Consider the following 15,286-nt stretch of genomic DNA (forward strand, 5'->3'; position numbering starts at 1 on the left):
TACCAAGCCCAGCCTCAGGCCAGAATCAGCTTCTGAAATGAGTGGTGATTTCATTTCCCCTGAGAAGACAGGGCTGGCTTACCATTTACTTTTTTGGAGGCTGGGAAATGTCTTGGTTTGTTTTCTTCTAGGCTGATCTAAGAAGATTCCTAATTATCAACTGGGAGCAGAAATATTCCACTTCCAATTACATGGCCCTGCTTGCTCACTCTTACTTCCTATTCACACTCTCTTGGAGGCCACTTTGTGATTCTACCAAATCCTGTAGGAGAGGTGACAACCCTAAAGAGAAGGCTCTAGAAAGATGACATTTGGAAATGTGTAAGTTAGTGTCTGCTGGCTCCTCCTGAGCCACTTCTACTCTGTGATTGAGAGGAAAGGCCACCTAACTGCCTAAATCACCACACAGGGACAAACTGGTATCTAAGAGCACTCAGCAGCAAAAACAAGTAAGCTAAGCCTTTGCACTGCAATGTGGCAGGGCTTCTGGCTAGGTATAGCAAGCAATTCTGATGTGGAGACAAACAGCAGCAATGGGAATGAAATGCCAATGAAGGATTCCAACCATTGGGTCTGCAAGCATGCTTGTCCTGTGACACAAACAGCCTAGACATCTCAGCACTGCTTGGAGCTGCTCATTGGGGGAGCCTGAGAAACATCAGCCCTTTCACAACCCCTTGCTCCTGAGCAGAGCTCATCTCCCAAGAGCAAATCAGCCTGCAGCCCAGTTGGATGAGAAGCACAGTGTTCCCCTGTGCCAGTGGCAGCCTCAGAGCATCCTGAAAGAGCGCTTCCTAGACACGCAGTGGAAGCCATGACTTCCCCTAAGCTGCCAGTGCTGCTTCTGAACTCACATGGAGGTTCTTTTTTCAGTGTCCCCAGAGGCAGTAGAAAAATCCGTTTTCCATTTTGGAATCTATCAAGTAGGACAAATCTGCCACCTGGGAGCATCTCCTCAAGGGCAATCTCTACGCCCTTTTCCACATAGCCTGACAATACCCTCGAGTTAGAAATATCCCTTGTTGGCTAGGCACAGTGGCTCATGCCTGTAATCCCAGCACTTTGGGAGGCTGAGGTGGGAGGATTACTTGAGGCCAGGAGTTTGAGACCAGCCTGGCATAGAGAGACTATGCCTCTATTATTTTTAAAAAAGAAACGTCCCATATTTTTACCCTCTTCACTCATCTTTCCACCTTGCTCCAATAGATTGCTGACAGAAAAGTGAGATCTCCTCCACCCCGAGGTCTCCTAAGAGAATGCTGCTAGCCAAAAAAAGATCTGCTGATTATTGAGGAAGAGCATCTTTAAAAAGACACTCAACTACATTTCAGAAAGATAAAGATCTAAGTGTTGGCTCTATGAGGGAAGAAATAAAGAGAAAGAACTTTTTTTCCTCCTACAACAGGTCTAGACAATGTCATACAAGGAGCTACAAGCATATCCAAAACAAAAGCAAGGCAAAAACAAGCAAAAAAGCAACAAATGCATTCCAAAATGATCTCCATTTCTCAGCCCAGAAATGTACTGGATACTGGTTTAGTTCAGCCTGTAGGTGGTGGGAAGAAATTCACAAATCCAAGTCAGTTGCAAAAAGGGAATACTCCAGACATATCACCCAATGAACCTGTAAGAAAGTATGCGAGCTTCTCTGAACAGATTTTACTCCAGGTTTGCAGCCCACAAGGTTTAAGATCGGGCCATGAGGTTAAATCTGGTAAACTCAGAAATGTTCATGCTACTGCATCCCTAAACTTTGTAATTCTCTGCGTACCCTTTAAAGCAGTGTTTCTCTGCATCTTTTATTCCATAGCCATTGTCCACCTGATCCAAAATATCCTAAATTTTTCTATGTTTGGAAGCAGGGTTTCCAATTTTTGTGTATACAGAAAAGGGGTGTGCGTGAAAAAAATAAGTATTAGAAAAAGAACACGTTACGTATATATCACAGAAATGAGTGGGCAAGATTTAGAAGATTGCTGAAACAAAGCCAATACTAAGGTCTACTAGTTGGTTGCAACAAGTTTAAAATGTCTTCAGAAGGGCCCTGGTTGGGCAATACTATACTTGCTGACAGCAAGCTTGGGAACTGACACAGACCTATAGCAAAGGACTGTCCAACTTCTCCAAAAAGCTGGTATTAACCACCAGAAGAAATAAGAAGTTCAAGGCCAAAATATCCAAATGAACCAACCACTCTACTTGCTGAAATGCCATAAAGCTTCTTTACCCCAGACATTTACCCAAATCTTATAATTTCTTTTCTCCTCTCTGACAGGCCTCCACAGGCCCAAACTTTAATAGAATCTGAGAGAAAAAAGTGGCCAGTCCATCTGCTGTCCAGAGTGATGCCAAACTCTTTCTCCTGGAACCAGTTCTACCTGTTGGGCAGTCAGATGAGGGTCCGATTATTAACAAACTCTACTTGGGTCTCCTTGGTAGAGTTTGTGGCTTCAGCAGCCTAGTTCCGGGGGGTTCATAATTATGTCAGACTAGTTTTTTTTCTTGTAGTTGCTTTTAACCAAAGAGGTTAAGCCTCTGTACAACCAAGAGGAAGAACTAGAATTAGAAAACTTACCAATCGTCCCAGCCAATGATAATCCATTTCCAACAGGTATTAACGCCTGTTAGAAGCCACTGGAACACTAACATCATCAGCCCAATTGATAGGTTGTCTGATAGATTCCCCCCCTTCATCGCACACAAGAATTTAAAACAAAACAAGACACTGCAGTTATATTCATTATTGCAGACAATGGGTTTCTTTGTGTTAGTAATTGAAATTACTGCTGTGCTCTGGACTCCATTATTCCCTTTGCAGCCTGTGAGCTGGCCAACACTCTAAACTTTCGAGCCCTAAAAATTGTATCATCCAGAATACCAACTCGGTACAGCCCTCCAATGTGAAACTGAATGCCTTCTGGGGTACAGCATGAAACTGTTTTAGACAGTGCAGGCCAGTGCACCTTGAAACAGTGTCCTTCCAACTGTAATGAAATCTGTAAACGGGAAACTTGGGCCAATTCATTGTTTAAAGCAGATCTACTGGCTCATACCTTTCTCTAGGAAACAATAAGTGAACAAGAAGTAACCTCAGAGCAAGAAAGAACTTCGGGAGAATGCACTGAGAAAGGCCAGACTGAGTCCCCTTGGATGAAGTTAATTAAGAAACAAACATGACAGGATATTGCAATCAAAACCAAGGAATGCAGTGAGGATAGGTTTCTCAGTTGCCCAGAGAAGACATAGTTCCTTTTGAACTAAAATTAGAAAGCCGCTGGGAAGGAAACCTAAGAGGCATGGGTAAGAGGCTGAAAACCGTAAGTCAGCAATGGGGATGCAGGTGGGTGGAGGAAGAAAGCAAGTATCTATTTTATTTCTTCTGTAATTCCTTAAGATTGTTTGCGCCTGAGCTTTGGGACTGCAGTAGTCTTCCCCCACGGGGCGTCAGGTAACAGGCTGGGAGCTCTGGCAAGAAGTTCTCAAACTTCTCACAATTCTGCTAAGAGCTTGCATCTAGCTGGAGGATCAATGATCCAAGTGAAAACATTAAAGGAAGGTTTTTGCCCACTCCCCAGTGAGAGATCATCTGCCCAGAGAGTGCCCTCGTGTCCTGACACCATCGACCGACTGGGATACATCAGTAACCGGGCTGTCGTCGATGCCGAGCAGTGCCCATCTGGTTGGCAGCGTCCGGATCTCAAGCGTTCCCTCGCCCCTCTGTACTTCGGGGAGCCCTGAATCGCTGGTGGGCATCTACAGTTAAGAGTGCAGGAAGGCCTCTCAGACACGGGGCGAACACGAGGGCTGTTGGCTGCCTCCTCGGAGCCGACCCAGGCATAGTCAGCCCAGGCGGGAGAGCGGCGCTGAGGTGGGTCGGCACCCGGCTGAGAGGTGCCAGGCCACCCCGGTGCCCGCTCCTCTCGCCGGCCCCCGGAAGCGCCGCCCTCCCGTCCGGCGGGCTCCGAGGGGGCGGGGAGTCGAACGCCCCCTTCCGGGTGCCTCCGCCCGGCTGGCCAGCCCCGCTCCTCCTCCGGGCGGGAATCCTCCCTCCCCCGCCCCTCCCGAAGCCGGGCCCCGGCGCCAGGCCCGGCCCCAGGGGGGAACCCCCGGCCTCGGCTCCCTCTCCCCGCGGCCTCTGCCCGTCTTCCCGACCCTTGGAGGCCGGGAAGACCCCGCCGGCAGCGGCCGGGACCCACCGCTCATTACGACATCTTCCTCCCTGGCCTCCGCCGCCTCCGCCGCCACCGAGAACCTGACACCGCCCGCCAAGCACCCGCCAATCCCGGAGCCCGCCACCGCCCGAGCGACGGCAGCCTTCACCAATAAGGGCTTGGAACATTGGGGACCGACAGCACTATTAACCAATCACCCAGAGGCGTCTAGAGCGACGTTGATTTGACCAATAGGTCTGTGCAATGTCACTGATGGACGGTAGACCGCACCAACCGAAAACCAATTGAATAATGAATGACATGTTTATCAGCCAATTGGAGGGAGGCAAAGTCCCGCCTACTGGGTGGTTGATGGACAGCGACAGGAAGCTGGGAGGGGAGGGGCTTAGTCGAAGAGTGCTTTTGTATTGGTCGTAGTTGACCTTCCACCCACCTCTAACCCAGAGGATGAGTGATAGATCTGCCCTGAAGCCAATCAGAAGTCCTTAGGGTGAGGCCCACAAATGCCCCAGAAATAGCATATACGTTGCACCCTAAGTCCAGTCTCGCCCAGGTGTGGCAGGAGCTTTTACCTGCTCTTCGGCAGTAGGCGGCTGCCACTCAACCCCATGCCTGGTGAGTGGAAAGCCATCAACCTTTTATTTAGTCCCTCGCTCGTTGTCGCCTCGGGAGGGGCGACTTTGTACAGTGAAGCACTGGGGTCCGGCACCATAGTCAGAGTTGGGGTTGTTTACGCGACACTTCTGAAGGGATTTTCACAATCGGTTAAGCCCCCGTTAATCTTCACATGGTTATTGCGGCGACCCCCGTAGCCCACGGTCCCAAACGTGTGCATCTGAATCATCCGAAGCTCTTTCTAAAGGCAGGTTCCCCGGGCCGCCTCTCCTAATCCGACTCGGTACTTCACGGGGCGTGCCTAGAATCTGCATTTTAGCAAGGGCCTGGCATGGACAGAGTTGCACGCTTGAGTTTGAGAAGTACTGCTTGGCCTCTGCCCCACTTACCCTTATCTTTTTGAGATGAGGTAAAGCACTTGGTAGGCACTATCTGGATAGGTTTATCTTTGCTCCCAAGTCTCTTCCGAGAACTTGGGAAGGCTGCCTAGCTTAGTGAGGGAATCCATTCTGGCTTCAGACCAGTCTGGGTTTGAAACCTACACATCCTACTAACTTAGGCAGGGTACCGAAACTCCCTGAGCCTCGTGTCCTCATCAGTAAAACGAGGTTAATCACACCTACACCTTAGCGCAATGGCTTTAAAAAAAAAAAAAAAAAAAAAAAACATAGCCCATCAAGAGAAATACATTTTGCATACTGACCAGTACACTACTGTTTGAGAGTGTCACAAAGTTTCCGAAAACAATGCTTACTACTTGTGATACACTGATAGTTTCTATGCCTATCCTATCTTATTCTCCTTGTTGATCATGACTGGCAATTTGAAAAACACTGCTAGGAAAGGTTGGTTGATAATACAAAATGCGGAGCAGAATTCCGGGTACACAGTAATTGCTGAAAAAATGTTAATAGCCTCTTCCAGTCTACTTCTCTCAGTGTTAGCCTTTGAAAAACAAGACTTTAGACGATAACACTCCTCTAGTAAAGATCCTTCATGGGATCCGTATCTCCTGGATAAAGCCCAAACTTCTTTCTAGGCAAATTCCTCCCACTCTTTTTTCTTCTTAACCTCAGCATCCACCAGAGGACACACTCTTACTGGTGTATCTTTCATGCTTTATCTCCTCCCTGTACCCCCATTCCCTTCCTACAAATCCTACCCTTTTCCCTCCAGGAAAGATTCCAGGTTCCTAAACACGCTTTTTTCCACTAGTTGACTTTCTATCTTACCCTTCCCTTCTGGTGAACCCCTATGCATCCATGGCCAGATGTGGTGGCTCACACCTGTATTCCTAGCGCTTTGGGAAGCCAGAGGCAGGTGGATCACTTGAACCCAGGATTTCGAGACCCAGCCTGGGCAACATGGCGAAACCCTGTCTCTACAAAAAAGCCGCATGGGGCGGTGCACACTTGTAGTTCTAGCTACCTGGGAAGCTGAGGTGAGTGGATCACTTGAGCCTAGGAGTTTGAACTTAAAATGAGCTATGATCACACCACTGCACTCCAGCCTAGGTGACAGAGCGAGACCCTGTCTCTCAGAAAAATAGATAAACTCCTATGCATGCTTCAAGACTCTGCTGTAGGCCGGGCGCGGTGGCTCAAGCCTGTAATCCCAGCACTTTGGGAGGCCGAGACAGGCGGATCACAAGGTCAGGAGATCGAGACCATCCTGGCTAACACAGCGAAACCCCGTCTCTACTAAAAACACAAAAAATTAGCCGGGCGAGGTGGCGGCGCCTGTGGTCCCAGCTACTCGGGAGGCTGAGGCAGGAGAATGGCGGGAACCCGGGAGGCGGAGCTTGCAGTGAGCTGAGATCTGGCCACTGCACTCCAGCCTGGGCGACAGAGCGAGACTCCGTCTCAAAAAAAAAAAAAAAAGACTCTGCTGTAAGTCTGCATACCTCACTCCTGCCTAGCTATAGCTTCTTCCTCCTCTGCGCTGCCCTGGCACATGCAAAAGGGCTTCTCTCTCACACACTATTTCCGCACTTTTATTCTCACTTCTTGCTCTCTTGCTAGACTGAGCTGTGATAGGATTGAGGCCAGCATAGAGGAGGATCAGCAGGAAATGTAAGCTGAGTTAAAGAATGAATATTTGCATACAATGACATCTGCATGACTTGTTTATATAGTCCATACATTCTGTTCCCAGGCCATTTTTCAAGTTTAGATTGCTTCACTGTCAAACCAAGGACTCCACCCAGGTTCCATGACTCACCTGTATTAGGGTGCAGGGATTTGGGGGGGAGTTTAGGTGGGGTTGAATATCCTGCTGAGCCACTGTCAAACCTCTTCTGGGAGAAAAACTGGGGGTAACTATGCTTCTAACCTAGAGGCCCCATCTTGAAGACCGCAGAGGTGAAAAAAAAAAAAAAGTGTGCACACACGGGGCGGAGGACAGGGCGTGAAAACTTGGAAGAATTCTGCAGTCGTTTTGAATTATTTGATTGGTTTTGCCCTTTTAAAGGTCACCTTATCTTTTGTTTGTTTTTGTTTTTGTTTTGTTTCTAGGCTGTCTGACTCTTCTTACTAGAGACACAGCCAAAGAAGGGGAGGACCCTTTGGGTTTTTTTTGTTTTTTCTTTCTTTCTTTCTTTCTTTTTTTTTTTTTTTCTGGAGATGGAGTCTTTCTCTGTCACCCAGGCTGCAGTGCTGTGGTGCGATCTCAGCTCACTGCAACCTCCGCCTCCCAGGTTCAAGCGATTCTCCTGCCTCAGCCTCCTGAGTAGCTGGGATTACAGGCGTGCGCCACCAAGCCCGGCCAATTTTTGTGTTATTAGTAGAGACAGGGTTTCACCATGTTGGCCAGGCTGGTCTCAAACTCCTGACCTCAAGTGATCCACCCACCTCAGTCTCCTAAAGTGCTGGGATTGCAGACATGAGTCACTGCGCCCGGCGGAAGGGGACACTTTCTTTTCTTTCTTTTTTTTTTTGAGATGGAGTCTCGCTCTGTCGCCCAAGCTGGAGTACAGTGGTGCGATCTCGGCTCACTGCAAGCTCCGCCTCCTGGGTTTACACCATTCTCCTGCCTCAACTTCCCAAGTAGCTGGGACTACAGGTGCCCACCACCACGCCTGGCTAATTTTTGTGTTTTTAATAGAGACGGGGTTTTACCGTGTTAGTCAGGATGGTCTCGATCTCCTGGCCTCATGATCCACCCACCTCGGCCTCCCAAAGTGCTGGGATTACAGGCGTGAGCCACTGCGGGAAGGGGACACTTTCTAAGAAGAAGACCTCGTTCATACTTTTGTCAGGCCCATTGGAGTCTTAGAGCCTCGTTCACAAACACCCCCGCTCCCCCAACGACCACACAACTCCTCAGAGATTTTTTCTTTCAAGATGGCCCCTGTCCTCAACAGAGAGGGAGAAGGTCAGACAACGGCTTGGAAATGCTTGTGGTCTCTCTGGCCACACTTTATTATTTATTTATTTATTTATTTATTTATTTATTTATTTAGAGACGGAGTCACGCAGTTTGAGTGCGGTGGCACTATCTCAGCTCACTGCAATCTCTGCCTCGCGGGTTTAAGCGATTCTCCTGCCTCAGTTTCCTGAGTAGCTGGGATTAGATACGCGCCACTACGGCCGGCTATTTTTTGTATTTTTAGTAGAGATGGGGTTTCTCTGTGTTGGTCAGGCTGGTCTCAAACTCCTGACCTCATGATCCGCCTCCCCTCGGCCTCCCAAAGTGCTGGGATTACAAGCATGAACCACTGTGCCCTCCCTTTATTTTTATTATTTTTGAGACAGAGTCTCTGAAGCCTCAACCTCCTGAGCCCAAGTGATCCTCCCGCCTCTTGAGTAGCTGGGACTACAGGTGTGCGCCACCATGCCCAGCTAATTTTTAAATTTTTTGTAGAGCTGGGGTCTCCCTATGTTGCGCAGGCTGGTTTCAAACTCCTGAACTCAAGCGACCCTCCTGCCTCAGTCTCCCAAAGTGCTAGGGTTATAGGCATGAGCCACTGCACCTGGCCATGGCCACACTTGAGACTCACTAAAAGAGCTTTTAATAGGTTCTGAAGTCTGGGTCCCATCCCAGGAAATTGGACTCTCTGGGGGCATCAGTATTAAGGAGTTCCTCAGGTGATTCCAATGGGCAGCCAAATGTGGAAAAGGACTCCTTAGCCCAAAGATACCTTCCCACTGGGGGTGCCCAAGTGAAAAACAAGGAAAAGTCTGTGCCCTCCACCCCCACCCACTCCTGTCCCTCCCCTTTCTGAATTTCTCCTCTTCCTACCCTACCTGCTGCCATCTTCACAGAGCCAGGGCCAGTGGGTGGTTCTGAGTGTGTGTGTCAACCTCAACCAGGGGCGACATCTCCTCCCTGGTGTGTCTGGAGGCAGGTTCTCTCAGTGATATTTCCCTTTTGTCTCCAACTGCTTTCAGTTTCTTTCTACTCCACATTGTCACTTTCTCTACATTTCTAACTTGCAAAGGTACACATTCCCCACCGCTAAAAACCCCATGCTCGTCTTGTCTACCATGGCACCTTCCGTTCCCAGCACATTGCTTGATTATAGTAGGTGCACAGTAAATGTTTGCTGACTGACTAAATGACTATATCCTTTTAACACTTCTCAGGGACTTACCCCTTCTCTTTCAGGCTCAGCTTCTTCCACTTCCACTTCTCCTTCCATGTCTACCTCTGAATCCCCTTCTTTTTTTTTTTTTTTTCCCCCCGAGATGGAGTTTCACTCTTGTTGCCCAGGCTGGAGTGCAATGGCACGATCTCAGCTCACCTCAACCTCCACCTCCCAGGTTCAAGCGATTCTCTTGCCTTAGCCTCCCTAGTAGCTGGGATTATAGGCATGTGCCACCATGCCTGGCCAATTTTGTATTTTTAGTAAAGACAGAGTTTCTCCATGTTGGTCAGGCTGGTCTCGAACTCCTGACCTCAGGTGATCCACCCACCTCGGCCTCCCAAAGTGCTGGGATTACAGGCTTGAGCCACTGCGCTCAGCCCGAATCCCCTTCTTTCTTCACTTTCCTGTGCTTTTCCTGCTTCCTGACATTCTCTTTGTCCTTTTTTGCACAGGGCTGTCCTCATCTAATCCATCAGTACCAGACAGTGAACATCTCTCCCCCAGGATGCTGAGGAAGGGTGCTGGACGGAAGGATGTGGAACTACAGCCTCTGCTCTCAAGATGCTCAGATCTGGGCAGGGAACATCACACATCTGGGCCTGTCAGGGGGTTGGGGGCTGGGGGAGGGATAGCATTAGGAGAAATATCTAATGTAAATGACAAGTTGATGGGTGCAGCAAACCAGCATGGCACATGTATACCTATGTAACAAACCTGCATGTTGTGCACGTATACTCTAGAACTTAAAGTATAATTAAAAAAAAAAAAAAAGCTTCAGATCCCTCCTGGAGCCTCCTATGAAACCACATGGTATAGCTGGTGCTGTTGGTCCAGAAACTAGAAGAATATCAGGCCAACCGTCTTGACTCTCTGTTGGGCCTCACTCATAGCTACAACCCAACCTTTATTGTTGGTGTTTATCTTTGAGGAGTTACAGCCAACCCAGCCTTCTAAAGACGGCTTGTTTTGCCTTAAGGATTTCCCAGTAACCTCTGCTTCTCCCTTTTCCCTCCTATGGTTTTCTATGTTCTCATCTCTTCCCTTTCTACCTATGGGGAAACCAAAATTGCAAATTTTTTTTTTTTTTTTTTTTTTTTTTTTTTTTTGAGACTGTCTTGCTCTGTTGCCCAGGCTGGAGCACAATGATGAGGTCTCGGCTCACTGCAACCTCCACCTCCCAGGTTCAAGCAATTCTCGGCCGGGCGCGGTGGCTCAAGCCTGTAATCTCAGCACTTTGGGAGGCCGAGATGGGCGGATCGTGAGGTCAGGAGATCAAGACCATCCTGGCTAACACGGTGAAACCCCTCTCTACTAAAAAATACAAAAAAGTAGCCGGGTGAGGTGACGGGCGCCTGTAGTCCCAGCTACTCGGGAGGCTGAGGCAGGAGAATGGCATAAACCCGGGAGGCGGAGCTTGCAGTGAGCTGAGATCTGGCCACTGCACCCCAGCCTGGGCGACAGAGCAAGACTCCGTCTCAAAAAAAAAAAAAAGAAAAAAAAAAGCAATTCTCTTGCCTCAGCCTCCTGAGTAGCTGGGATTACAGGTGGGTGTCACCACGCCCAGCTAATTTATATATATATATATTATATATATATATATATTATATATATATATATATATATATATTTTTTTTTTTTTTTTTTTTTTTTTGAGACGGAGTCTCGCTCTGTCACCCAGGCTGGAGTGCAGTGGCCGGATCTCAGCTCACTGCAAGCTCCGCCTCCCGGGTTCGGGCCATTCTCCTGTCTCAGCCTCCTGAGTAGCTGGGACTACAGGCGCCCGCCACCTCGCCCGGCTAGTTTTTTGTATTTTTTAGTAGAGACGGGGTTTCACCGTGTTAGCCAGGATGGTCTCGATCTCCTGACCTAGTGATCCGCCCGTCTCGGCCTCCCAAAGTGCTGGGATTACAGGCTTGAGCCACTGCGCCTGGCCAATTTTTATATTTTTAGTAGAGATGGAGTTTCATCATTTTGGCCAGGCTTGTCTCGAACTCTTGACCTCAGGTGATCCATGTGCCTCGGCCTCCCAAAGTTCTGGGATTACAGGCATGAGCCACTGCTCCCAGCCCAGAGTTGCAGACTTTTGTAACCCAGACTCTCTCATATGCAGACCCACAAAACTATTTGATGGGACAAACACCTAGCTTGGATGAATTTGGGTTATTTTTTTTTTCCTCCTAGGGTCCATCAATGATTTCAGGGATCTAGGTTTCCTCAGTCTTCTGTGAACATGAAACATTGACAAAGGCCATAAGATGTATCTCCCTGTTACACCACACCCCGGGTGCACACATACAGACACACCTCTGTCCTCACTGCTGGGGATGCCACTCCTGACTCCTGCCCTAACACATCAACTTCCTCTGCCCCTGGTTCCCCTGTCCAGGCTGATGGCTCCCCACCAACTGCCATGGAATCTTCCAGCAAGGACATTCCACTCATCCTTCCCCACAGGGTTCTTCCTTCTTTGCTGCTTCTTTCTACCCCCAGTCTCCCTGGGGTGGGATCTGTGGAGCCTCAGGGAGAAAGGGCAGGGCCCCAGGTAAAAGGAGCCCTTTAAGGCGGAAGGCATGGGTGCCTCCTCTGCCTTTGTGTGTCACCACCAGGGGGCACCCAAGGCATTTCCAAAGCAGCTGCCCAGTGTTCACCTTACAGGAACACAGGGCGGGCAGGGAGATCCAGCTTGACAAGCAGCTATTCCCCCAGGAATGGGGCCTGTTTCATTCAGAGACTGAGAGTGGGTTCCAGCCTCTACAAAGAAACTCCTTAAAAAGAGTCTTTGGGGCCGGGTGCAGTGGCTTACCCCTGTAATCCCAGCATTTTGGGAGGCTGAGGTGGGTGGATCACCTGAGGCCAGGTATTCAAGACCAGCCTGGCCAACATGGCAAAACCCCATCTCTACTAAAAATACAAAAATTAGCCAGGTGTGGTGGCACGTTCTTGTAGTCCCAGCTACTTGAGAGACTGAGGCAGTAGAATCACTTGAATCTGGGAGGCGGAGGTTGCAGTGAGCGGAGATCTTGCCACTGCACTCCAGGCTGGGTGACAGAGTGGGACTCCATTTAAAAAAAAAAAAAGACAAAACAACAAAAAAAGAGCCATTTGGGCCAGGCATGGTGGCTCATGCCTGTAACCCCAGTACTTGGGGGAGCCTCGGGCAGGATTGCTTCTTGAGCCCAGAAGTTAGAGATTAGCCTGGGCAACATAGTGAGACCCCCATCTCTACAAAAATTTTAAAAATTAGCCAGACTTGGTGGCTCTCAACTGTAGTCCCAGCTACTTGGGAGGCTGAGGCGGGAGGATCCCTTGAGCCTAGGAATTCGAGGCTGTAGTGAGCTGTGTTTGCAACACTGTACTCCGCCCTGGGTGACAAAGCAAAACCATGTCTCCCTGTCTGAAAACAAAAACAAACAAACACCTTTACCTCTTCAAGGAATTTGTTTCCTACCAACCAGCTCCTCTTACCTCCCCTGGTAGCATTATCTTCTCTCTGCCTCAGCCCCTCACCTGCACTCCCCTGCTCCCCACCTTTCCTGATCCCATCGACCACAGCTCCATGTGGCGCCCAGTCTGCTTCTCTGAGTCCCAGCCCACTGCAGACCGGAAGCGTCCCCAGGGACAAAGGGAGGCTGAGAGTGTCCCTGACCAGGCACTGCCCTCTCTGCCTCTGCCCCTCTCCCTCCTAGGCCCTCACTTCTGTCAAAACCACATCTCAGTCCCATTGCTAGCCTCCTGAGGGTTCCCAGAGACCCTGAGTGTGGAGGGTGTGGGTTCAGAAGGACCAGGGCTGGGAACAGGGGCTGGAGGCTGGGCTCAGGAGCAGCACTTGTCACCTGAAAGCACTGACCCAGCTGGGAGAGACTCGGGAAGTGGGCCATGGGGGCGATAACAATAACAATAATCATATTAATAATAACACTGGGGCCCACAAAACGGCTGTGAAATACCCGCTAATGATCCCTTATATTTATAGATCTTCTCCTCCTAGACACTTCAGAGCCATTGCCCAATTAACCCTCCTAGATTCCCTAGAAGGGACAATTAACCCCATATTTTATGGCCGGGGAAACCTAGGCTCTGAGAATGTGATGCAGTTGGTGGAGGTCGTCCATTCCATTAGTGACAGCAGAATTTGTGGAGCAGCCCTCTCTCCTTCCTTTCATCTACATCCAGATGCACTTATGCTGGGCACAGTGGCTCATGCGCACAGTCCCACCAGCACTTTGGGAGGCTGATGGATCGCTTGAGCTCAGGAGTTTGAGACCAGCCTGGGCAATATGGTGAGACACTGTCTCTACCAAAACTACAAAAAAAAAAAAAAAAAAATTAGCTGGGCATGGTGGTGCATGCCTGTGTTCCCAGTTACTCAGGAGGCTGAGGTGGGAGGATCCCTTGAGCCTGGTGGGAGGAAGTTGCAGTGAGCTGAGATTGAACCACTGCACCCAAGCCTGGGAGACAGAGCGAGATCCTGTCTCAAAACAAAAAAGCTGGTGGCTCATACCTGTAATCCCAGCATTTTGGGAGGCCAAGGTGGGCGGGTCACCTGAGGTCAGGAGTTTAGACCAGCCTGGCCAACATGATAAAACCCCGTCACTACTAAAAATACTACTAAATCTCTACTATAAATAAAGAAAATTGTTTTCTTTTCTTTTCTTTTTTTTTGAGATGGAGTCTTGCTCTGTCACCCAGTCTGGAGTGCAGTGGCAGCATCTCAGCTTACTGCAACCTCTGCCTCCCAGGTTCAAGCAATTCTCCTACCTCAGCCTCCCGAGTAGCTGGGATTACAGGCGCCTGCCACCAGCCACCACGCCAGGCTAATTTTTCGTATTTTTAGTACAGACAGGGTTTCTCCTTATTGGTCAGGCTGGTCTCAAATTCCCGATCTCAGGTGATCCACCTATCTCGGCCTCCCAAAGTGCTGGGATTATAGGCGTGAGCCCCGGCACCCAGCCCCAAGAAGGTGCTTTTTTCATTTTTTTCATTTTTTTCTTTTTTTCTTTTTTTTTTTTTTTTTGAGATGGAGTCTCACTCTGTCACCCAGGCTGTAGTGCAGTGGCGCGATTTCAGTTCACTGCAAACTCCGCCTCCTGGATTTGAGCGATTCTCCTGTCTCAGCCTCCTGAGTAGCTGGGATTACAGGCGCCTGCCACCAAGCCCAGCTAATCTTTGTATTTTTAGTAGAGATGGGGTTTCACCATGTTGGCTAGGCTGGTCTCGAACTCCTGAGTTCAGGTGATCCACCCACCTCGGCCTCCCAAAGTGGTGGGATTACAGGCGTGAGTCACCATGCCCTGCCAAAGGTGCTTTTTGCTAATCTGAACTCGGGCATGTAAAGTGGGAATGTGCTGTGTTTGAAGCAGGAGGGAGTAAAGTTACCTAATCTAAGAACTTCCTTGTTATATAAGGTTATGCAGCCTAGACAACGTAGCCAGACCCCCCCATTTCTACAAAAAAAAAAAAAAGTAAAAATTATCTGAGTGGGTCGGGCGCGATGGCTCACAACTACAATCCCAGCACTTTGGGAGGTCAAGGCGGGCGGATCACGAGGTCAGGAGTTCGAGACCAGCCTGATCAACATGATGAAACTCTGTCTATACTAAAAATACAAAAATTTGCCAGGCATAGTGTCATGCGCCTGTAATCTCAGCTACTCAGGAGGCTGAGCCAGGATAATCGCTTGAACCTGGGAGGCAAAGGTTGCAGTGAGCTGAGATGGCACCACTGCACTTTAGCCTGGGTGACAGAGTAGCAAGACTCCTGAAAAAAAAAAAAATACTGGATGTGGTGGCACAAGTCTGTCATTCCAGCTACTTGGGAGGTGAGGTGGGAGGATCACTTGAGCTCAGGAGGTCGAGGTCACAGCAAGCACTGAAGGCTTCACTCCACTCTAGCCTGGGTGACAGAATGAGACCCT

General features: G+C 49.2%; 1 protein-coding gene and 1 long non-coding RNA gene across 13 annotated transcripts in view; one reads left to right on the forward strand and one right to left on the reverse strand.

The window, feature by feature from the left end:
* SP2 (Sp2 transcription factor) overlaps nt 1–4,255 on the reverse strand; it is a 35,459-nt gene extending 31,204 nt beyond the window's left edge. For 11 of the 12 annotated variants that reach the window (XR_013405682.1, XR_013405683.1, XM_077968546.1 and 8 more), the window contains exon 1: nt 4,197–4,254. Coding sequence is in view for 4 of the 12 variants with exons in the window: in XM_077968546.1 (XP_077824672.1) it covers nt 4,197–4,203 (7 nt within the window). In the remaining 8 variants the exon portion in view is untranslated. 12 annotated transcript variants of the gene reach the window in all.
* The window catches only part of LOC106994018 (uncharacterized), a 52,692-nt gene extending 42,548 nt beyond the window's left edge, over nt 1–10,144 (forward strand). Inside the window, exon 3 of the long non-coding RNA XR_001440406.3 lies at nt 9,825–10,144. This is a non-coding gene — a long non-coding RNA (uncharacterized LOC106994018). The remainder of the gene's footprint in view (nt 1–9,824) is intronic.
* The last annotated feature ends 5,142 nt before the right edge of the window (nt 10,145–15,286 follow it).

This window comes from Macaca mulatta, chromosome 16 (assembly GCF_049350105.2).
Source record: "Macaca mulatta isolate MMU2019108-1 chromosome 16, T2T-MMU8v2.0, whole genome shotgun sequence".
Lineage (NCBI taxonomy): Eukaryota > Metazoa > Chordata > Mammalia > Primates > Cercopithecidae > Macaca > Macaca mulatta.